Source organism: Lemur catta, chromosome 4 (genome assembly GCF_020740605.2).
Source record: "Lemur catta isolate mLemCat1 chromosome 4, mLemCat1.pri, whole genome shotgun sequence".
Lineage (NCBI taxonomy): Eukaryota > Metazoa > Chordata > Mammalia > Primates > Lemuridae > Lemur > Lemur catta.
The window spans coordinates 75,355,337-75,378,687 of NC_059131.1; the positions used below are offsets into that span (position 1 = coordinate 75,355,337).

The following is a 23,351-nucleotide window of genomic DNA, read 5'->3' on the forward strand; positions in this document are numbered from 1 at the left end:
AAGGGTTACTTGGGGAGGGAGGAGAAACAACTCTCACACTGGGTAAAGACCAAGGGCCTCTTTTTCTCTTTCATGGGGCCACGGTCGGGCAAAATAGACATCACTTTAAAACCACCTCTCAGCTGGAAGTACGTAGTTTTTAGCGAGTCACAAAGAAATAGGGAAACTTACGCAGAGTTTCCTTGGCCACTTCCCCATCTGGGTGACCACGTACCCAGGACTGCAGCCGGGGGTGCTCCCCTGTGAAGAGGAAAAAGGTGTGTCCACCGCCACCCACTGGGAGCGAGTGACACAGCCAGTTAGGAAATCCTGTGCCAGGAGGTTATAAATCCCTGCCCGGAGAGCCGAGCTCCCACTGAAGGTGAAAGTCGGGGCTGGCAGCCTTCCCCAGGCGAGAAGCAACAAGGTGAAAGAATGCAGAGCTGCAGGTAAGAGGCTTTTGAGAGGCAGAGAGAGAGAGAGAGAGAGAGAGTGCTGTCTGGGGGTCAGGACACCTGAGTCCATTTCTGATGGATCTCAGGTGACTCCAGACCTCATCTGGGTGACCTTCCTCATCTGTGACTTTCTTCACCTGTGTGAAGGTGACCTTAAGCATTTCTTGACCTTTCTGAACCTCAGTTTCTCTATCTGTGAAAGAAAAGGCTGGATCCAAGGGTTTCTGAGAACGTTCTGTGGTTCTAGGTGGCAGGCAAAAGTGTTGTAGAATCTGACAGGAGGAAATTGATTGTCGGAGACCGGTTTCCACTGCACAAGAGGCTGCACAAGTGAGATGTGGACTCGTTGAATGTAGAGGCTTTCTTCCTCGGGATTTTCTAGTGTGGAATGTTTGATTTTTAAAAGTACGTGTAGTTTCTCTGATGCCTGAGCTCTCGGTGTGGGCTGAGCAGTGAGGCTGGAGGTTGTCTGTGAGAGGTAGCAGAGCACAGTCGGGGTGCAACGTGTCCCCCGAGGCTAACTGGCCTGGGCTCAAAGTCCAGCTTTGCCTCTGAATAGCTGTGTGATGTTACACAGTTTATCTGCTCAGTGCCTCAGTTTCCCCATCTGCAAATAGCGGTTTTGATGTTGATGATCACAGCCAAAGAATCTGAATAATATAAAGCACTTACAACAGTGGCTGGGACCAAGCAGGTGCCACCTAAACATTTGCTCTTACTCTTTGAAGCTCCCGCTCTTGAATCCCATTCCCTTTTGGAGCCCCTTCCTCTTCTTCGAGCCCCAGCCTTCCAGCTCTGCATCTAAGGTGGTGCGATCTTGGTCAGGATCTGTCTCTCTGAGTTTTATTTTGTATGAACTGAGGCAACTGGGCGTCCTGATCCTCCCGTCCCTCCCAGCGCTGCACGTCTGCGGTGGATGCTGCCAGCTCCCCTCTCTCTGCTTCATCTCGTCTCCCACCAAAGTCCCCCTTCCCCGCCCATTTCTTCCGCTCTCCCCTCCCAGGCCAATGGGCGTCCTTCCCCCCCGGCTCACATGGCATTTCCATATCACAGATGGAAGACAGCGCCTTCCCTTAAACCTCATTTAAAATCTTGTCCATTTTAATTGTATTTTTCTTTTCTATTTTTTTGTTTCTTCGTTTATCCCAAAAGGCAAGAAGGAATCTTAGCTTAATGGGTTGGGGGAGCTGGGAGGGTAGCGTCTGCCTGGAATGTTCTCAGTTGGCCTGGGAGCCCCCTTCCTGGCCCTGCCTGCCGCCTTCCCGTCAATGTCCCTTCTCCCACCCCAACCTGCAACGCCTGATTGTCTGACAAGCAGAGCTGAGGGATCCAGAAGACCCAGAAACCCTGATCCCTCCTCCCCACCCCCAGGAGAGCTCAGTGGGTCCCTGGAAACAGCACGACGGAAGCAGCACAAGCAGTGCAGACGCAGGTCGCCTCTTTATGTCATCCTCACCGCTCTCCACGTGGGGGACACTCGGTCATGACACTGCCTTTGGCCAGCGGTTCTCAACCTTGAGGCTGCATCAGAGTCACCCGGTGGACTTATTAAAACACAGACTGCAGGGCCCACCCAGAATTTCTGACTCAGGGGGTAGTTTGGGGACCTGAGAATCTGCATTTCTGATAAGTTCTCAGGTGATGCTGATGCCACCAGCCTGGGGACCACACTTCGAGAACCACCCCTGGTGACAGGCCTCTGAGGGAGCTATTTCAGGACAAGGGTCTTTTGAGATCAATGCTTCTCACATCCCCGGGAGTCCTGTTAATAAGCAGATGACTGATTCCTGAGGTGTGAGGTTGGGCCTGAGAGTCTCCATTTCTCACAAGTGCTGTTCATGCTGCTGGTCCACAGACCACACTTTGAGTAGCAGGGCTTTAGAAAATTCAGGAAGAGTTCTGGGAGGAAGGAAGAAGTGAATGAAAAGCTTCTGGTGGATCCTAAATTTCTAGAGCTAATATTCATCAGAATATTTTTCTTAAATGCTTGCGGTAGGCAGAATTTTACGATGACTCTCGCTGATTCATGCCCTGGTATAATCCCCTCCCTGTGAGATATTCAAATAGGTGGAATATCACTCCCATGATCAAGTTACTTATGTGGCACAGGTGAAGGAATTCTACCGCTGTAATTGAGGTTCCCAATCAGTTGACCTGAAGTTAATGAACAGAAGACCATGCTGGCTGTGACTGACCTCATTGGGTGGGCTCCTCAGAACAGTCAAGTGGTCAGAGAGCTCCGAAGCGGCAGCAGATGTTCGTCACACTGTGAAGAGGGCCACAGGGCAGGAAAACGTGGGTGGCGTCTATAGCTGAGAGTGGTCTCATTCAGCAAGAAAGCGGAGACCCCAGCCCCACAGTCACAACCACCATGTGAACTTGGAACAGGACCTCCAACTCCAGCAAGAAACATGGTTCAACTGACACATTGATTTCAGTCTGTGGGACCCCGAGCAGGTACTCCATCTAAGCCTAGCCCAGACATCCAACCTACGGCAACGTGAGTTCACAAATGCGGTTGTTTTAAGCCACTGAGTTTGTGGTGGTTTGTTACACAGCAGTAGAAAATGAATGCAATGTCCTAATCCTTCTGTTGGTTGCTGTGCATACCAGGTATACTGCAGTGATAGCCTAACAGCTCTCGGTAGCTTAATACAACACGTTCATTTCTTGCTTGAGTTGCATTATCGTCATTGGTAACTGCGTCAGACTGCGATGACTCATGACGGCCCCTCGAGGACCCTGGCCATATTCAAAACAGAAGTTACAGCGACCCTATGTGGGGCTCGTGTTGTTCGGACACCAGGGCTGGGAGGGGGGTTACTCCTATTTACCGGAAGGAGAAACAGACGCAGCAGGAGCAGGTGAGCAGATCGGGATGGCAGTGGACCTCAGCCTCCCGTCAGGACAGTGGCCCGTGCTGTGCCCGCAGCGTGGACAAACAGGGCTCTGCCTCCGTGCAGTGGGGGGCGAGAGGCTGACTGGAGCCCCTGTGAGGAAATGCACAGGCCTGGGGTCACACTGGTCCTTCCCAGTCACGTGCCACGCCAGGCTTCACGGGTGCAGAGAGTGAATACTGGTGGACACGGCTGCGCCTCCCACATGCAGCTGCTCAGTTAGGTCAGCCCCAGTGGGAAGGGAGGGGTCGCCAAGTTTTGCGGAGCTGTGCTCGCCACCAGGACCAAGCTGGTCGGCACCTGACCGCAGAGAGAAGCCAGAGGGGCTGGGAGCGTGAATGGAACCCTTGTTCACCACCCCGGGAAGAGCAGAGGGTTTCCTGGGGGGACTTTTTGGGTCTGTGGGGAAAACCCGGTAAATCTGGGCTGTCTTCAGGCTAAAGATCAGATTGTCTTGTGGTGAGGGGTGAGGGATTTTCCCACGCAGTACAGATAAAAATCACTTGGGTTTTTTGGCTTTTTTTTTTTTTGGTTGACTTTTACCTTTTCTTGTGGACACACTGGACGGAGGGCTTAGGATAGCTGTCACCTTTGGTGGCCCTCAGAGAACAAGCCATTCTAGGTGGGCACATTTTCCAGAGGGTAGAAGATGATCTTTCAAAGCACAAAAAGAAAATCCTGGCCGGGGCTAGTGGTGTCTCACTTTGGGAGGATCACTTGAGGCCAGGGGTTCAAGACGAGCCTGAGCAAGAACAAGACCCCATCTCTACTAAAAATAGAAAAATTAGCCGGGCATGGTGGCAGGTGCTGTTAGTCCCAGCTACTCAGGAGATGTAGGCAGGAAGACTGCTTGAGCCCAGGAGTAGGAGGTTGCTGTGAACTATGATGATGCCACTGCACTCTAGCCTGGGAGACAGAGTGAGACCCTGTCTCAAAAAAAGAAAATTCTGTCTGTTTTGACATCTTAACCATTTTGGAAGGAATTATTTCTCTTATATATAAAAGAAATATTCCTATAAAAGAAATAATTCCTTCCAAATATATATATATGTATACATACATACATACATATATATATATATAAAACATGGTGAAAATTTATATTCATTGCAAATTGATGCCAAAAAACCACAAAGTAACAAAGTACCTTTTCTAGTAACAATCTCAAGGAGAACGAAACCTGCCCCTACATGTTATCCCCATCTCAGCTGGCTCCAATCTGCCTCTCTTGGATTCATTCAGTTTCTTTTGGGCAGACACTCAGTCTCCCAGTTTCTCACAGGGCACCTCCCTCCAGCCAGGAAGGAGCCTGAGGACAGGGGGCATGGTGGGGAGGTGGCTGATCCACACGTGCTGCCTGGTCATGGGATGTCCTGCTGGATCTACCACTGGGGTCCACGGCTGGGGAAACCTGAGCTCTGGTGCCTCTGCTGCATCGAGCCAATGCTCCGGCTGGCTTAGGCCCACTGTGCCTCTCACTGGCTCCACAGCTCCTCTGCGTCTTGGCCATCACCTTGTTTCTTTCCAGGCTTAGCTTTTCCAGGTGATACTCAAAATGTTTAGCAAGCACCAACCCATCAGACCAGATGCTCCAGCATATGCTGCTGGACCAAGAAGGTGTCAGCAGAGCCCCAGGAATGCCACGGTAGCAGAGTGTGGGCCTTGGCAACGTGGTTATGTACTAGCAGGTGAGGCAGTTTCCCCACATTGGGCCATACTGCTCTTTACTGACTGAGTAGCCTGTAGCCTTGGCTCTAGGTCACTCTGTCCTTCATCACAGCAGCCCCATCTCAGCCCAGATTTCAGCTCATCTCCCACTTTCCACTGGAAGTTCAAGGGAAGGTCTGCATCTCTCCCATCAGTGAAGAACTGAGGTCGCAGGGAAGTGACCTAGTATCCTTTCTACCTCATAGGCCACACCATTATTCCCATTCTTCCCTGGCACCACTCACTGCACCATGGTGGGATTCCCCTAGAGACCCAATTTGGAAGCAGAGCAAAAGTTCCTCTGCTTTTAGCTTCCCTTTCTCTTTCACCTTTTGTTCCTTTGCTCTCAGGTTTCGAACCCAAAGCAAGGAGCAGGACTGCCTTCCTACTTCCTCTTGTGCTTGGCTTCTTCTACTTCCCATTCCTACCAGGAAGGAACTTCCCCTATGTCATACCCACTTCCTTCCCTCCTTTCTGAGAAGGTCTTTGACCTTCCCCTTTCCTGGGTCCATAGTCGAAGAAGAATCTGGAATAGCATGAAGGGAAATACATTAGGAGGTAATTAAAATAGTATCTTCATTGCGTATATTGTGTACTGTCCCCTCCCAGAGAAAGAGGGTTTTCAGCAAAATTTAAGTGGTTCTTCATGATTCAGGGAAATCATTAGGAACTTCAGCCATTATGTGCTGCCACATCCTGATATCCTCCATAGGGCACAGTAACGTGGAGGGGACTGTTTGTGTCTGCTCTCAAAGGCCCTGGATTGCTGTACTCTTTGGTTCTTGCATCTCTCTTAGCATTCTTTCTGTCTCCTCTGATACTGGGCAATCAGGTGCCAATTTTTCCAGTGTGTGTTTTCTTCTACCAGCCCTCTCTTTCTTTCTAATTCGCTAGCTGGAATCTGCTTTTGATTGAGCATTCTGTTCACCTATTGCTGCAGGAAAAACTACCCTCAAACTTAGTGGCTTTAAATGACAACCATTTTATTGTAACTCACACATTCTATATAGCATGAACTCAAGAAGGGCTTAGCTGGGTGATTCTTCTGCTCCTTGTGGGTTGATGTGGTTCACACAGTGGTACTCAGCTGGTGAATGGACTCATTTGGAGAGTCTAAGGTGGCCTTATTCACATGGCTGGTGCCTTTGTGGGGATTCCTTGAGTACTGGGCATAGCTGGTACTGACAACCAGACACCTTACATGTGGCCTTTCTAGCAAAGAGGTCTTGGGGTAGTTGGACTGTTTCCATGGTGGCTGGCTTCCCATAGAGTGAGCATTCTATGGAAACTAGGTGGAAGCTGCATGGATTTTTCTGACCTAACTTTAGAGTTCACATACCATCACTTCTGCTGCATTCTGTGAGTTACATGCAAGTTACAGGCCAGGCCACATTCAAGGGAGATGAGTTGGACTCCACCTTTTGTGATGGCAGAGTGGCACAGTCACATTCTGGAAGACCATGTGGTATGAGAGATATCGTTGTGGTCATCTTTGGAAAATATAATCTACTGCTCTGAAAAACTAGCCACACTCATACAAATCAAGAGAAAGAGCTTCTGAAGGAAAGCTTTGAAACTTCTTCTGTGAGTAAAATGTAGTACATGCCTTTGTACCAGTATCCTATTGGCTGTCTTTCAGCTATTCAGCTCTTTCTGTCCTTGTTTCTTCTGTCTTTGTCATATTTTAGATGGGCAAGTTTTCTGGACAACTGATTATTCAAATATTTTAGGTGTTCCCTACACTTAGATAACAAGAAGTTGAAAGCAACATTTGGCTTAAAGGGTGTATATCTGCTAACGACCAGTCCTCTGTCCCAGTGCTGGCAGAGCAGTCAGTTACTAATTAACCTTACCCAACGGGGAACCCAACAGAGCTACAGCTCCAACGCCCAGGAGCACTCAGAAGCCCCGTGTCTTGGCTCTGCCTTTGCTATCTACGGGACTTCTGGCGGGTGAGCTGACTGTGTTCCGTGGTTGTCTGGTTAAGCCCTCTCACTTGATGCCTTAGAAATTGAATCTGTACCCAGGATGGAGGCCTAAGCTCAAATCCAGATTGACTTAGAATCCTAGGGTTTTACACCTGTGAGGGACCTGGGAACTCTTGGCAGCCTAAGGTTTGTATTTTAGGGATGAGGAAATTGTGACTCAGATTGAGTAGATGACTTTGTGCTTGCCTACGATCACATAGGTGGTTAATGGTAGAGTGAGGAAAAGTGCCTTGTTCCAGCCTCCAGTTCCAGGTGCTTAAAGGCACTGGCACTAAGATGTCAGTCTGAATGAAAGCACAGGAAGCTTTAGAATTCCTGGCAGGGCTTGAATATGTATGTGTGTCTCTTTGTGTGTGTTTATGACTGTGTATTTATAGGTTCAACACATTTCTATAATATGGATTTATGCACTTAGGCTTTCTGATTCTACTAGGTAAAGTTGTACACAGTTCTCATAGAGTAACTGGTGTTAGCTAAGCTACTGATTACGATACCAGTAAGTTCTCAGGCTGGGCTGTGGAATGGACCTTTAGAAGGAATTAGGTGGAATGCAGATAGTGTAAGCTCGGACTTCTCTCTCAGGTGTGCTATCCACGAGTCCTTGAGCAAACTCCTTACCTTCCTGAGTAGCTGGGTTTGCTTCTGCAAAATGCTGAGAGCTACCGGTTGCTGAGCGCTTTCTCTTTGCAGCACTGCTGAGCTCTTTACACATCACGTGCCACCTAATTCTCCTGTGGTGCACACCAGGGTATGTCTGTTTTACAGATGCAGACACTGAGCCTCACACAGGTAATGTAACCTGCCCATGACCCTCCTGCTTGTGGGCAGGAAGGCAGGATTCCCACTTGCTCTGTCCATGTATTTTCTACTGTGTCCTTCTGTATGGACTCCCTAACCCTCAGGGCTACTGGGAGGAGAAGATGGACTTTTGAGCTGCCCCAAAGGGTGGGATCTGACCAATGAATGAAGATTAGAGGGAGGTAAATTTGGCCTCTGAAATGACAAGACTGGAAATACCCATCTTGTGATGGGGTATGCTTGGCCTTCTATTGGGGACATTGGGTTTGGGAAGACTGTTTGGGTGGAAGCTAAACTTAATGGCTTCTGGAGCCTTCTGTAACTCCAGGTTTTGATGCCTCTACAGAGCAGAGAAGGAGCACCAAGGCTGAGGATTGTGTGGACTCTGTTTTAAATCCTAGTCTATGATACCATTAGCTCTGTAGCCTCGGGCAAGTGACTTAAGGTATCTGAGTCTGTTTCTGTTGCTCCATGTCTGTAACGGGGATGCTGTGCTGTACAAGACTCACAAGCTTTGTCCTCTGGAGTTGAACGGAGTGGCAAACCCCTCTTACGCCAATATCAGGCTGAGAGAATTTGAGTCCTGGTGGGTTTGTCCTGTAGATGCCCAGGGCCTCATGGGAAGAGCTTCCTCATCAGTCATTTCGGAGAAGGATGGCAACTATTCTGGGCTAGAGGAGTGGTCATGGTGGGTGTCAGCCTAGGGGAGGGCCTGATGCAGGAACAAGGTGAAGGAAGCTCGGGTTGATGGTCCAGCCTGCTGGGGGCTCTGAATGATCCAGGCTCACTGCGAGTGGGTTGTGTGAATGGAGGATTTGTGTCAGTGGGAACAGGAGTTGGGTTGATTGACTGAAGTGTCTCTTTGTCAGTCATTCTCAGGACAGAAGTTGATCAAGTTCTAAAGGTTCAACAGGGAAAGGGTGGTCTTAGCAAGAAGGAATATTTGTTGGCAGAAAGTAAAATATGCGTAGCCCTTGGTGGAGCTGTCTGCATCAGCCTCTGCAGGTCTGCCCCTCTGAGATTCAGCCCAAGGTGGCCCAGCACCCCATTCTGCCAAAGATGGGTCTCCAGGAAGTGATTCCAACCCCATACGTCCCACTAGGGACGGGAGACCAGTGTCAAGGACAGCTCCAGCTGTCATCTGACACGGCTGTGCGGACAGAAGCCATCCTGCTGTGCTGCTCTGAGGTTTCCTTCCCTTAACACTGTGGGGAAAAGCTAGCTTTTCCCTTTCCTATAGAACAAAAATAATTTGCAGACAACCCATCCGGGGTTCTGCTTTGAGCCCAGTACATTTTTCAACAAAAGCTGCCTCAAACCTGGTCATAAATTTATCTGTATCTGAACCTAGGTCCTCCCTATCTTCAGACTCTTACAACTCTGTGATTTCCCGAGACTTAGTTAAAAAATCCTTTTTATATTACTTCACCTTTGAATTAAAAAAATTTTTCCAAGCTTAATTTTGATATAAAGATTTATTTCCCCATGGGTTTCAGAAGGTTTTATGCAACGTGGATTCTTAGGAATTCATTTTACACACTAGAGGTGACTAGGTGGTGTGTGTCAGGCCTGATAGCTAGGTGACTTCACTAACAGTCAACACCTGTCACCTTGTTTTTTTCTTTGGATGACTGTGCCACCTGACTCAGAAATGGGACAGTTGCCTAAAAACTTCTTGGAGTAAGGTAAGGATTTAAATAAAGTTCAATCTGGGTGAATTCAGCCCAGATATATTCAAATATACTGTAGAATAAAATTTCTACTCCTTTTACATGCTTGAAGATTCATTTCTGGAGCTATCATTTACTTACTTGCTCTCAATCTGTTAAAAAAATGTATTCCTGGGTGTATTCTGCAGTATTTATGGGCAAAGTTTAATGACATCTGCAACTTTTAGGTGTTCAGGAAAAAATAGGTATAATATATGTACCTCTGTGTGTGTGTGTGTGTGTGTGTGTGTGTGTGTGCACACGCAGGGAGGGAGAATGAGAAGAATAAAGTAAATGCCGCAAAATGTTAACAGTTGGTGAATCTAGGTGAAATATATCCTTGACTTTGTCATACTATTATTTCAACTTTTCAGTCTTTTCGTAATTTTTAAAAATTAAATTAAAAGGTGGAGTCTTTTCATTTATCTACTCTTAGGCTATATGTATTGCCTATGAGCAGGAGCCAGGGGCCAGGAGGGAGACACCTGGGGATCAAAGGCAGGTGTCCTGTTACCTGGGCCATAGTGCATGCTGCTGAGGACGCTGTGTGCATCCTGTGTGGCTCAGGGCTATGCCATCAGCTTTTTCTACCTTACTACGTTCTTTTTCCTTCCTTCCACTCTTCACACATTTTTGTCATTTTCTTATGCCTGGTCCTGCTTTTCATCCTAGCCTTCTGTTTTCTTACATTAAAAGTTGTGAAACATGGTTATCTGACCAGAAAAAAAAATAGGGATAGAATTCTAACTCACATACTTGGAATGAGCCGCCCTTGAAATTTCTTTCTTCTGGTAAGAGGGTCAACTCAGATTTCAGCAGAAATGTCAAGCTGTCTCTGATTTTAAAACACATTTAAAGAAAGTAGGGCAGGAGAATAGTGTTTTGCTGCAAACTTCTGCAAAACTAATTTTTTTTCCCCTCTGGGCCTGCCAAAGACTTACTGTTTCCCACACTACGGCAATTTTGGTTCCAGCCTTTTTATGAGGTTTTGGTTATTGAAAACTGTCACTACTATGTGTTTGTGGTTTACTTGTCTGAAGCCACTTCCTGGAGAAGTCACAGCAAAGCAGCTGTTTTGCCCACGTCCAGCGAGAGAAACCAAGACAATTCTCTTGGCTGGGGTAGGGGTGGGGGTGGATCAAGGGTGGCAATTACTTGGGAAGGATGTTTTAGGATTTAATTCCACTACAACAGGGTCCTTGTTGAAACACTTATTACTTTTCACCCAACCAGCCATGTGATTTGGAGGAGAGGGTTAACTTCAAACTCACTTGCATCCCCTATAAAAGAAAGAGATTGGCCTAGATTCCTGTAAGACCCTTCAGCTCCATAGCTCTGTGAAGCTTCAGCTAGCGCCTGCCCTTGGCTGGACACAGCTGGGTTTTCTGGTGTCAAAGTAATTTTAAACCTGGTTACAAAACCTTCACGTAATTCAAGGCTCAGCCTGAACCCAGGAGAATGTGAGCCTTGAGGGGGCGCTTTCATCTGAGGAAAGGCTGCACTTCAACTCCTGCCTTGGAGTCAAAGTGACCTTTAGAGTCTGCCAGTAGAAATTGTTGATGTGAAACTGTTGCGGGTCAGAAAGAGGAGCCTGGGTTCCTTTGATAAACTCTGGAAAGGCAACATATGGGGGTTAGGTTTGGCTGTGCGTGACAAAAAGCCTGGACACATAAAAGAAGGTAGTCCAGGGTGGTGGGTGGCTTCACGAAGCCACCAGGACTCAGCTCCCCTCTCCCTGCCCCGCCACTTGCAGTGAGTGGTCTGCGCTTTGGGGTCCAAGGTGGTGGCTGTGATCCAGACCCATGTCCACAGCGAGCATCGGGAAGAAACAGTAGTCGAGACTTTTAAGGAGACTTCCCAGGAGGGTCACCCCACACTTCCACTTACCTTTCATCAGCCAACATCTTGGCACATGGCCACTCACTCTTAGTTGTGAGAAAGGATGGGAAATGTGGTGTGTGTGTGTGTCGGGGGGGGGGCACGTGCTCAGTTAAGTCAGGGTTTCTATTGTTGGCGAGGCGGGGGGCACAGATACTGGGAGAGAAAACCAGCAGCATCTGTCTCAGAAATTATATTTTTAAAGAGCAAGGGCTTTGGAATCCTGGGGTTAAATTTCAACGTCTCCTTACTAGCTGTGAGATCTTGGCCACGCCTCTTAACCCCTTTGAACTCTCCTAATACATCCTGTAAATCACTGTGATCCTCACATCATGGGGATAAAATGCAAGAAGGAATGTTCAAAACTTGGCACAGCAGCTGTTATTATTAAAATAGTCCCTACACCAGCGTCTTTGACTTCATTTACTTATTCTGATACTGTATTGATACTTATCCTGATTCTGTGTTGGTTCAACATGGTGTATTTATTTCCCACTTCTGCCACGTCCTTGCTAGAGAGTTAGCGAGTCTGGCTTGGGCCAGTACAGTTGGGGCCGTGACACGCTCATGCATGTCCAAAGAGGGAAAAGCAACCTGGTGGATGTCTATGTGACCTTCCATGCCGGGAAACCTGAGACTGGGATTAGACGTACAGTTACAGGAAATATCTGTGCTTCAGAAACTTGAAGAACAGAACCATACAGGAACAGAAAGCTCAGGGGAGACAGCTCCAGCCAGACACTCAGCTACCAGGAAGATCTCGGATCTCCAGAAGGGGGAGCTCAGACTGCAGCTCTGAGCCCTCGGACTCTCCGGCTTCCAACTCACTTCCTCAGCGCCAGCCCTGCCCTGGCCAGTCGGGAACCATCTGGGGTCACTGTGAGTCATTCACAATACCTGGTCCAGGAGCGGAGAACGACTCAAGGAAAGGATGGCTGGCATTTTTTCCCCCTGCAGTCTCTGACCACTCTGTCTCGGGTAGACTTTCAATTACATTAATAAATATTCCCCGGTACTTTCTGGGACTTGGCACTGTGCAGGCCATAGGGCTGAGAGCAAGACCAGGCCTTTGCCCTCAAGGCTGTCACCACCTGTGGGGAGTCAGACAAGAATCAGGCTTGGCAGAGGGCACAACTGCCCCCCACTCCCTCCATGGCAGGCTTGGCCACCTGACTCGCTGTGGCCAATGGACCGTGGGCAGACAAGAGCGAGCCAGTTCTCAGAGCAGCCTGGTGAGCTTTTGCCAGCACTGTTTGCGTTTCTGCCATCCCACGAGAAGATCGTCTAGCAGGAAGTTACTGGTCCAAGGAGGATGAGAGACACACGCCACAGACTTGACCCTACCTGTGGCTCAGAGCCGAACCTAACTCAGCCTAGTTTAGATTAGCCAACATCTATGTGATCCATGGATTTGTGCATGAGAGAGTGCGACCGTTGTTGTACACCTTTTAGTTTTGGGTGGTTTGTTAAGTAGCATCACTGTGGCGATGGCTAGCTGATACAAGGGACAATTGTGCCAGGGTGTGAGAAGGATTACAGGGAAGTCCAGAGGGCACCTGATACTGCAGTCTCGTGGAGGCTGGGGGAGGAAGGCTTCACGAACTTGTGTAAGTTATTCCCTGTGTGGACCTCATGTTGCTTTTTCTCCTGGAATGCCCTAAACCTCAGAGTCAGCAGAACGTAGAATCCCTCAGCGTTTGTCAGAACTGTTTGTAAAATAAGAGTTAATCTGTAGGGAATATAGAAAAAGTTCTCTGACAAGCGAAATATGAGGCCCTCTGGGCTTCTAGTGATTTGTTCACTCATTTACTGTTCATTCAATGAATGGGCATTGAGGCTAGAATTGTGAACAAAATAAAGCAGGGTTTTTACATACTTGGGGCTTATGTTATATTCTAGAGAAGAGAGACATGGTTGTTGCTGAATGTCACGGAAAACAATAGAGCAGGAAAAGGAAATTGGGGATAGTGTTGGGAGAGAAGGGTGGTGAGTTTTACACAGGGAGGTGAGAGAAGACCTCAGCGAGAGCGTGAACTGTGAGCACAGACTGGAGGGAGGAGAGGGCACTCGCGGTGGCCGTAGCTCAGGAAAGAGCATCTCAGGCAGAGGGCAGGACTGCGAAGGCGCAGTTCTGGAGAGACAGAGACTTGGCATGTCCCAAGAGCATCTGTAGGTGCTCCAGGGATTTGACTTTAGATGTGTTCAGTGAATACAGCTATAGAGAAGCAAATCCAAAAATGTTGAGTTTTCTTGTTGAAAAAAGAAAACCTAGGCAAAAAGGATTCCATCATCCCAGGAAGCCCCCAGACCTTGCCCCTGGGACCATCTTCGAGGGATTCTCTCTTTGGCGACTCGTGGCCCCTGGTGACCCCTCTGTCTCCTCCCCTAGGCTACATGGTGTTGGATCTCAGATCTCTACTTTCTGTGTCCTCCAGAAGTTGTCAGGAACGATGTTTGGCTTGTACATGTTGATGATGGGTGCTTCCGCCTTCACCATTCGGCCTGAGGCGCACACAGGTAAGAAGTAAATCCTGCAGCTTCTCTGGGGAAGGTTGTCTAGTTATCTAGTGAGGTTTTGTTGCAATCAAAAAGCAAGGTGTGAATGTTCACGCCTTGATAAGCGACAGATGTGGCTTCTTGTCCATCCTCTTCGCTGCACCCTGGGTGGGGGTCATGCCTACCAAGGGGCAAACCAAAGAAGTGGCATGTTTGCCCTTGATAAAAGGGGCCTCTGGATTTTAACCACATGACCTACCAGAACTAAGCTTTTCTGTCTGAACTCTGCCCAGATCTACTCTTAATGACAGCAGGTCAACAAGTAAAAAATATGGCTAAGTTTTTAAATCTTTTTTTTTTTTTTTTTTTGGTCACCATGTGAACCTGATTTAACTTGCCCCACAAAATGCATATTGGAATTTATAGTAGCCCTGAACTTTTTATTTGGGAATTTTGAAATCATCATGACGAGGGTTGGGGGTTAATGGGGTCCCCAGGGAGCAGGTCGTTTTGTTGGGGACACATGACATCTTCCTCAGATGTGCTCTATGTCTTCCTGCCAGAACCATCCTCAGTCTGGGGTCCAGGTAGGTTCTGTGATTGGGGCAGGTTTTGGACCCAAAGCCTGACTTTGGTCCCTCTGTCCTTCAGTGGCTGCAGGAAACTGCCAGTATCGTGGCAGGCATTATAAACGGGAACTAAGGCTGGAAGGGGAGCCTGTGGCCCTGAGGTGCCCGCAGATGCCGTACTGGTTGTGGGCATCTGCCAGCCCCCATGTCAACCTGACGTGGCGTAAAAATGACTCTGCTGGGACGATACCAGGAGAAGAAGAGACTCGAATGTGGGCCCGGGATGGCGTCCTTTGGGTTCTGCCAGCCTTGCAGGGGGACTCTGGCACCTACATCTGCACTGCCAGGTAAGACCCTCTGCGACCGGGCTGGGGAGGGGGCTCCATGCAGAATGGATGCTGCTTGCAAGGTTCTTCAGTGAGCTCGAGATTTCAAAATCCAGTGGACAGGTGAGAATCCACATTATGTCCTCTTGAGAACCCCCCCAACCAGATGTTCTCATGGCTTCTTCCTTCCTCCATTTAGTCTTTGTTCAAATGCCACCTCTTTGGAGTGGAGGTCCCTAGCCATGTTAGCTGACACCGCACTCTGCCACTCTCCTTACCCTGCTGTCACTGTACTCAATAGTGTTTTCCCATCTGACACATCTGTCTGTGTGTATGTTCTTAATGTTTGTCTGCCCCAGTAGAATGTAAACTCCGGGAGGGTAGGGCTTGATCTATGGTGTTCACTGCTGAATCCACGTGGTAGGGACACAAGAAATAGATGTAGAATCCTGAACAGAATTTTAGAGCTGGATGAGACTTTAGGAATAAATTAACCTCACTGCTGATTGTATGGACGAGGGAACCAAGCTGCTTAGAAAGTTCCCCAGATGGTGGGTGGTGGAGCTGAAACTGCAACCCAAGCCTCCTTATGGGGATCCAATCTTCCCACCTCTTTGTCCTGTTTCTCTTTTCCCCGTTTAATTGTAGTAAAATACGCATAACATCAAATTTACCATCATAATCATTTTTAAGTGTACAGATCAGTGGCTTAAGTACATTAACACTGTTGTGCAACCATCACCACCATCCATCTTCAGGGCATTTTGATCTTCCCAAACTGAAACTGTGCGCCCGTTAATTAAATAGCTCACCCTCCCCTCCCCTCAACCCCTGGCAACCATTCTACTTTCTGTCGCTATGCATGTGACTCTCTAGATATCTCATACAAGTGGAATCATACAGCTTTCGTCTTTTTGTGACTGGCTTATTTCACTTGGCATACTGTTTTCAAGGTTCACCCACATTGTAACACGCATCAGAATGTCCTTCCTTTTCAAAGCTGAATATTAATATTACACTTCATGTAAATACCACTTTTTGTTTATCTATTTATCCAGCCATGGACACTTGGGTGGTTTTCTCTTTTTGGCTATTGTGAATAATACTGATATGAACAGGTATGTACAAATACCTGTTTGAGCTCCTGCTTTCAATTCTTTTGGGTACAATATACCCCAAAGAGGAATTACTGGATCATATGGTAATTCTATGTTTAACTTTTTGAGGAACTGGCATACTATTTTCCATCATGACTGTACCATTTCACATTCTCACCGACAGTGCACAAAGGTTCAATTTCTCTACATCCTCACCAACACTTGCTATTTTATAATAGGCATCCTAATGGGTATGAAGTGGTATCTTGTACGGTTTTGATTTGCATTTTCCTAATGATTAGTGACTGAGCATTTTTTCATGTGCTTATTGGCCATTTGTGTGACTTCTTTGGAGAAATGTCTGTTTAAGTCCTTTGTTCATTTAAAAAATTGGATTTTTTTTTGTTGTCAAGTAGAGGAGTTCTTTATATATGCTGGATATGAACCTCTTACCAGATATATGATTTGCAAATATTTTCTCACATTCAGTGAATTGCATATTCACTCTGTTGATAGTGTCCTTTGATGCACAAAAGCTTTTAATTTTGATCGATTCAAATTTATCTATTTTTTCTTTTATTGATTGTGCTTTTGGTGTCAGGAAATCAATGCCCAATCCAATATCATAAAGGTTTTTTCCTAAGTTTTCTTTTAAGAATTTTACAGTTTTAGCTCTTACAATTGATCCATTATGAATTAATTTTTGTAGATGGTGTTAGGTAAGGCTTCATTCTTTTGCACGTGGATATTCAGTTCTCCCAACACCGTTTGTGGAAGAGACTCCCCTTTCCCCACTTAATGGTTTTGGCATGTCTTGATGCTTTCTGAAGGACAAAGTTTTCAGCCTAGTGTTGGGGTTCTTAAAAGTTTCCTCGCTTAGTTCTTCTGAAAGGGCGAGGGCAGACTCTGGCCTTATTGGGAAATAGTGTTTCTGGTGTATCTCAGCTGCTGCCTCTATCTTTTCTAAGGCTCTGCTTCCCTCTACCAGCTGGCTTGACAGACCTTCCACATTTCATAAACTTACTGGATTTAAGGAGAAATTGTACTCAGGAATATTTACATTTAGAAAGAGAACCAGAGAAAGTGACATTTTTAGCATAAAGGAATTGCTGGTGAATGGAAGAATTTGACCACATCAGCCCCAGTCCTAAGTGGTGAGCATGCGTGTGCGTGTGTGTGTGTGTGTGTGTGTGTGTTTGTGTGTCAGAGAGAGAGAGAGAGATGGGGTGAGGGTGCCCTGCATGCATGTGTGTGTGTGTGTATGTGTGTGTGTGATGTTGAGAATCTTTTTAAACCAAACCCAGCTTGGCACTACCATCCATGTGCCTAGCCTCCACTATAAGCAATTTTAGGACAGATTCAATCCTTTGTATGAACCCTGCCTAAGAAGCAGGTAAATAATCTTCTTTTCTTGTACTGGAAAAATGTGATGTCTGGATTTCACAGTAGCTATAAATGCATGATTCTTCATTCTTTTTTAGGATAAAAAATTCTTTTCTAGGAAAACTTAATAGTATAGTAAGAAAAAATGAAATTTGGTGTCAGACAGATATAGATGGGAATCTTGACACTCTCACTTTCTATCTCATGGGAACTTGGTCTTATTTCTTGACTTTTATGGATCATAGTTTTCTTCCCTGTAGGGAATTTTGTTGGGAAGGTTTTGTGGGATCACAGCATGAGAAGGATCTAGCATGGAGACTGCCACCGTCGTTGGTTAATATACACATGGAAACATTCTCTTCTTCCAAATAGGCAGTTTGCATGACTACTAAAGTGATGCTGTGCAAATCAGGGAGATGTGAGCTGAGTCATGTTTGTCATACAGTGTGTTTTTGTACTCAATTAAAAAATTATACCTAATGCTTTTATTTTATTTTTATAGGAAAAAAAAAAGAGATCTGAGATTGAGGGGACAGTGCAAATCCCACTGTGTGTCAAGGTTTCTTTGCACGTGGGAGGGTATACCTGGCTGATCTCTGATATTCTCTTTCAGCTATAAGGTTGGGGTTCTGGGTTCTAGTAGAGTGACAGTTACCAGCAGTTGCCATAATACTCTTTGAGATTTAGAGTCACAGGGCATGGGACTGCCTTTTTCCTGTGATTTTTATGATCTTGTGACCTAGAACCCACATTGTCTTTCTGTCAGTCAGAGTAGGCAAGGTTATGCCACTATAACAAACAGCCCCCAAATCCCAGTGGCTTAAAATAACAAAGGCTTATTTCTCATGATTCAACAAGTTCAGTGTGACTTGGCAGATTCTGAGGAACTGTCACTATTTCAAATGTCATTGGTTGCTTTGGAGGGTCTTTCATGGCTACTATGACTTTGATGTAGAAGCAGCACACATAAAGCTCATTGACTAGAATCATAACTGCACCCACCCATAGGGAGGCCAGGACATGTGATGTACCATGTGCTCAGAATGGGAGGAAGTGGGCATATTTGGTGACCAGCACTAATGGTTACCATCCCTCTCCCAGGGTGATGCCACACTGCATGGGGGAGTATGAATACTGATCAAATTACCCCTCACCCCTCTCTTTATTTTGAGTTATTTTCATGGAGTGTTTTGCTCGAGGGGAATTTCCAGATCAATAATGTGAACAGGTTTGTAACTCTCGATATGTCTAGTCAGCTTGTTTTCTGGAGATAGTGCCCTAATTTATGGGTTTTCCCAGAGCCCTGCTTCACACCTTGATTCGACCTCTTAGCGTCTATCCAGCCTACTTAATTTCTGTATAGCTAATTTTTCTCATCTGAAAATGACATAATAAGAATTCCTACCTCGTAGAGCTGGAGAATCAATGAAACTCTGTATGTAAAGCCCTTGGCACAGGCCTGGCATGCATCTACTCCCTGGTAATAGCTGCCATAGTGACTGTTTTTCAAGTGCACACTGTTCTTTAGCTCAGGCTCATTGGCCTTCATTCCACTTGCAGTGAGATCACACACTTTTCAAGGTGAGAGCTAACTTTCTGCATTTCTTTATGCATAAAATGTTCATTCTTCTACTTTTCCTTTTTTAAACCAGATATAATATGTAATACAGATGTTGGCATCATGTATTTTAATTAATTCTTTTTACTTTCAGGTAGAAAGATTTTATCACATTTCTTTCACATATATTTTTCACATTTTGTTGTTTCTTTGGGTATAGATTGTTACATATTTTGCTGTGTAATTTTTACCCCTTGATGTAAAACACATTCTCATTGTCTCTGTTGAAGTCTTTTGTATCTTAGATAACCAGGACATTAGCTGAAATAATTGTATTTTTATGTTTTTCTACTTTAAAAAGTAGTTTTAATTACTGTCTTCTGTCCCCCCATCCACTTTCCCCATGTTTCCAGCAAGGTTTTGCCTCTGCCCTTTTTCCAGTTCTAGAGTCTCAATAGAATTATGGTATTCAAATTATGATTAGGCCAACAAAAATAATAATGGTAATAAAAACCAAACAAACTTACCAAGTTAATTTCCCTATGTGGTATTGCAACAGTATTTTATAGTTCTTACACTAAGTTTCCAGCAGTTTTCTGAAATTAGACTTCAGTTGATAAATCATTCCCAAGAGAAGTAAAGTGAATTTTCTTTTTATGGAAACAGTGGTTCTTGGGAAACAATCTCTCTATTTGGATATGGTTCCCTGGGTCGTAAAGTTGGAGCATGTTGGGCTGTGTTCAAGGAGGGTTTAAACCCTTTTGAAGAGGACTTGGGAATTTCTTAGTGGCCTTGATGGCTTTAGAATGAGGCTTGTGGCAGGACTTTTATGAAAAACGCAGGACATATCATTGTTTCTTTGCAACAATTAGGATATGATGCGTTTTGTTCCCCAAGAATTTGAAAGGATCAGGGACAGAAGTATTGCAATACAGATGCTCCTTGACTTACTATGGGGTTATGTCCTGATAAACCCATCCTAAGTTGAAAATACTGTTAAGTTGGAAATGCATTCAATACACTTAAACTACCAAGCATCGAAGCTTAGCCTAGCCTACCTTAAATGGTCTCAGAACACTTTCATTAGCCCACATTTAGGCAAAATCATCTAACTCAAAGCCTATTTTATAATAAAGTGTTGAATATCTCACATAATGTATTGAATACCGTACTGAAATGTGGTTTCTACTGAATGCATATTGCTTTTGTACCATTGTAAAGTCAGAGATTCTAAACTGAACCATTGTAAGTTGGGAACCATCTGTACTAATCAAGAAAACGCAGATACAGAATTTAATGGGGTTGAGGAAATTACTCTTAATTTCATTTCGTTTTACTTTTATTTTGCCTTGCCATTTATTATCCTTTTTTTCCCCCTTTTAAATCAGAAATGCCTCTCACTGTGACGAAATGTCCATTGAGCTCAGGGTTTTTGAGAATGCAGAAGCTTCCCTGCCGTTGATCTCATACCCGCAATATTTAACCTTGTCAACCTCTGGGATGTTAGTGTGCCCTGACCTGAGTGAATTCACCCGTAACAAAACTGACGTGAAGATTCAATGGTACAAGGTATATTTTTAAAAAATGCCATTTCATTAAAATGTATTTTACTAGCCATAGGAAAGATATAAAATACCCATTTTCTGAAGGCAATACATTCACACACACACACACACACACACACACACACAGTGTGCCCTTTGATTCTGTGGGTTCTGCATCTGAGGATCCAATCAACCTTGGATTCAACCAACCTCAGATCAAAAATATTGAAAAACAAACAAACAAAATAATATTAAAGATAATACAAATAAAGAAATACAGTGTAATAACTATAGTCATGCACCATATGATGACGTTTCATTCAACAATGGAACATATATAAGACGGTGGTTTCATAAGATTATAATAAAGCTTGAAAATTCCTATTGTCTAGTGACATTGTAGCTGCTGGTAATGTAGCATGGTGCATCACCTTTTCTATCTTTAGATATGTTTTGATACACAGATACTTACCGTTGTGCTCTAATTGCCTACAATATTCAGTAACACGTGGTACAGGTTTGTAGCCTAGGAGCAATAGGCTATACCACAAAGCCTAGGTGTGTAGCAGGTTGGACCACCTAGGATTGTGTAAGTACACTCTGTGATGTTGGCACAATGATGACATCGCCTAAGGATGAATTTCTCAGAATGTATGCTTGTTAAGTGACGAATGGCTATATTTACATAGCGTTTAAATTGTATTAGGTAATATAAGTAATCTAGAGATGATTCAAAGATTATATGGGAAGATGTGAATGTAGGTTATATGCAAATACTATGCCATTTTATATCAGGGACTTGAACATCTGTGAATTTTGGTACTTGTGGGAACAGTCCTGGAACAAATCCCCCAAGGTTACTGAAGGATGATTATATTTTAAACAATTTTAAAGGACCATGATCAATATGTTCTATTATTCTTTATGTGGCTTAGGTTAAGGTCCTTGAAATAGTGATTTGTGAAGACAGAATATAAAATGAATCCAGACTAAAAAACACCTAAAGAAAATAGCTTTTTATTCTGTCATTTGTCTATAAAAATTCAGAAAAAATAGTTACTTTATATATCAATTTTATGCACATATTAAAGCAGTTTTTTTTTTTAAACACATGACAATTAACCTTTGGGCTAAAGAAGTAAATGTAAACACATCCTTGTCTGGTTGAATAAATACTATTGGATGTTTTAGTCATTCTTAGTGAGAATATCAAATATTAAGCTTAAGTAGACCAGGTGTTGGCAAACTATGGCCTGGGGCCAGACCAGGTTGCCTCCTGTCTTTGTATAGCTCACAAGCTAAGTATAGTTTTTGCTTTTTCAAATATTTGAAAAAAATTAAAAGAATATTTCAGGATGTGAAATTCATGCAAAATTCAAATTTCAGAGTCATTAAATAAAGTTTTACTGGGACACAGCCACCCTCATTTGTTTATGTATTGTCTAGCTGCTTTTGCACTGCATAGTTGTGACAGAGACCATGCAAACTGTAAGGCCTAAAGCATTTTCTATCTGGCCCTTTCCTGAAAAAGTTTGCCAACTGCTGATATAGACTATAGATTGATACTGAAAAGTACAGTTACTGGTTTAATCATTGATAGGAATTAACTCCTTAATCAATAACAGGTTGACCAGTTGACTGGTATTGTAACTACAAGATAGATATGATATCAATTTAATATTGGAAACTTTAAAATGGTTTTCTGAAAGTAGAGGAAAGCAGCCAGCTCCTATGAATAAGCTGGCCTGGGCACAGAATACATGTTTTGGTTTAGGAAGAGTATAAAGAGGACACACAAAAGGTTTTACTTATGGAGGGAAGAGCCCAGGCTTTGGCGTCAATGGGTCTGGGTTTGAAACCCTGTCCCTTCACTTACCTGTTGTGCAGCCTTGGCAGAGTGACTTCACCTCTCAAACCTGTTTCCTCTGTGAAATGGCAATTAGTCATTCCCACTGCCTGGGATTCTTTTGAAGATTAAGCAGAATGACACATATGAAGCACCTAGTTCAGTGCTTGACATATAAATGGTGCTCGATAAATGTGGGTGGACAAGGATCATGGTGATGTTTAATAATATTTGTTCCCTTCATAATAATGCCAAGCATTACTGAGCACATACTGTGTCCCAGTCTGTTCTAAACTCCCTAACACGCAACCCAAGGGAGTAAGTGTCAACACGCCCATTTGACAGATAAGGGACCCACGGTCACACAGCTGGCAGGTGGTGAAGCCAAAACTCTAAGCCTGGAGGCCGGGCCCCAACACCATGAGGACAGCTGTGGTGCGGAGCCCTCGCTGGCTTTTTCATATCTGACTACTCATGCGTAGAACAATGAAATCTCTCCTTTTAATTAAATATATTATAGAGTAATACTTCATGAGCCATGTGGCTATTTTAATTTTGTCTGTGTTCCCATTCAGAGTAAGAGTCTGAAATGACTTAAGGTTATATTTGACTAATGCAAGCTTTCAGTTACTGTGATTTTGAAAGAGATCTTGTGAGAACATTGTGTGCTCATTAGCATGTTTTCTTAAATCCCATTCAGCTCTTCCTATTAATCAAAGGCTTGGATTGTGAGGATTCTATTCTGCAAAGAACCCATAGAACCTTGTGTTCATATAAAAAGTGTACATTCATTCCCCCATTTACTTTTCTCTCAAAAAGTTTTCTCTATCATATTGACTCATAAAATTGCAATGATTTTTAAAGTAATCACTGCACTGTCATCTTTTCTGAACACTGATTTCGAAGTCATCATGACTATTTAATAGTGCTCATCCCAGATATTTCCTAAGGCCTGTGGGTATCAGTCAGGTCATAAATATATTTGTCTTTTAAATGGCCTACTTTGTCAAAGAAGAGTTAGTCTCTTTTTTCCCAATTGTGCTTAAACAAATATGCTTTAAATATTGTGGTTAAACAAATCTAGTAATTTTATTTGTTTTACATGTTAACAAATTCCTTTC

The 23,351-nt window shown here is 44.6% G+C and overlaps 1 protein-coding gene across 2 annotated transcripts in view; it reads left to right on the forward strand.

Moving 5' to 3' along the window:
* The first annotated feature begins 317 nt into the window (after positions 1 to 317).
* IL1R2 (interleukin 1 receptor type 2) overlaps positions 318 to 23,351 on the forward strand; it is a 31,495-nt gene continuing 8,461 nt past the window's right edge. Inside the window, exons 1-4 of one of the 2 annotated variants that reach the window (XM_045550307.1) lie at positions 318 to 428; positions 13,801 to 13,928; positions 14,559 to 14,823; positions 20,229 to 20,409. In XM_045550307.1, the coding sequence (XP_045406263.1) occupies positions 415 to 428; positions 13,801 to 13,928; positions 14,559 to 14,823; positions 20,229 to 20,409 (588 nt within the window). In that variant the 5' untranslated portion in view covers positions 318 to 414. The remainder of the gene's footprint in view (positions 429 to 13,800; positions 13,929 to 14,558; positions 14,824 to 20,228; positions 20,410 to 23,351) is intronic. The other variant, XM_045550308.1, reaches the window with a different exon arrangement.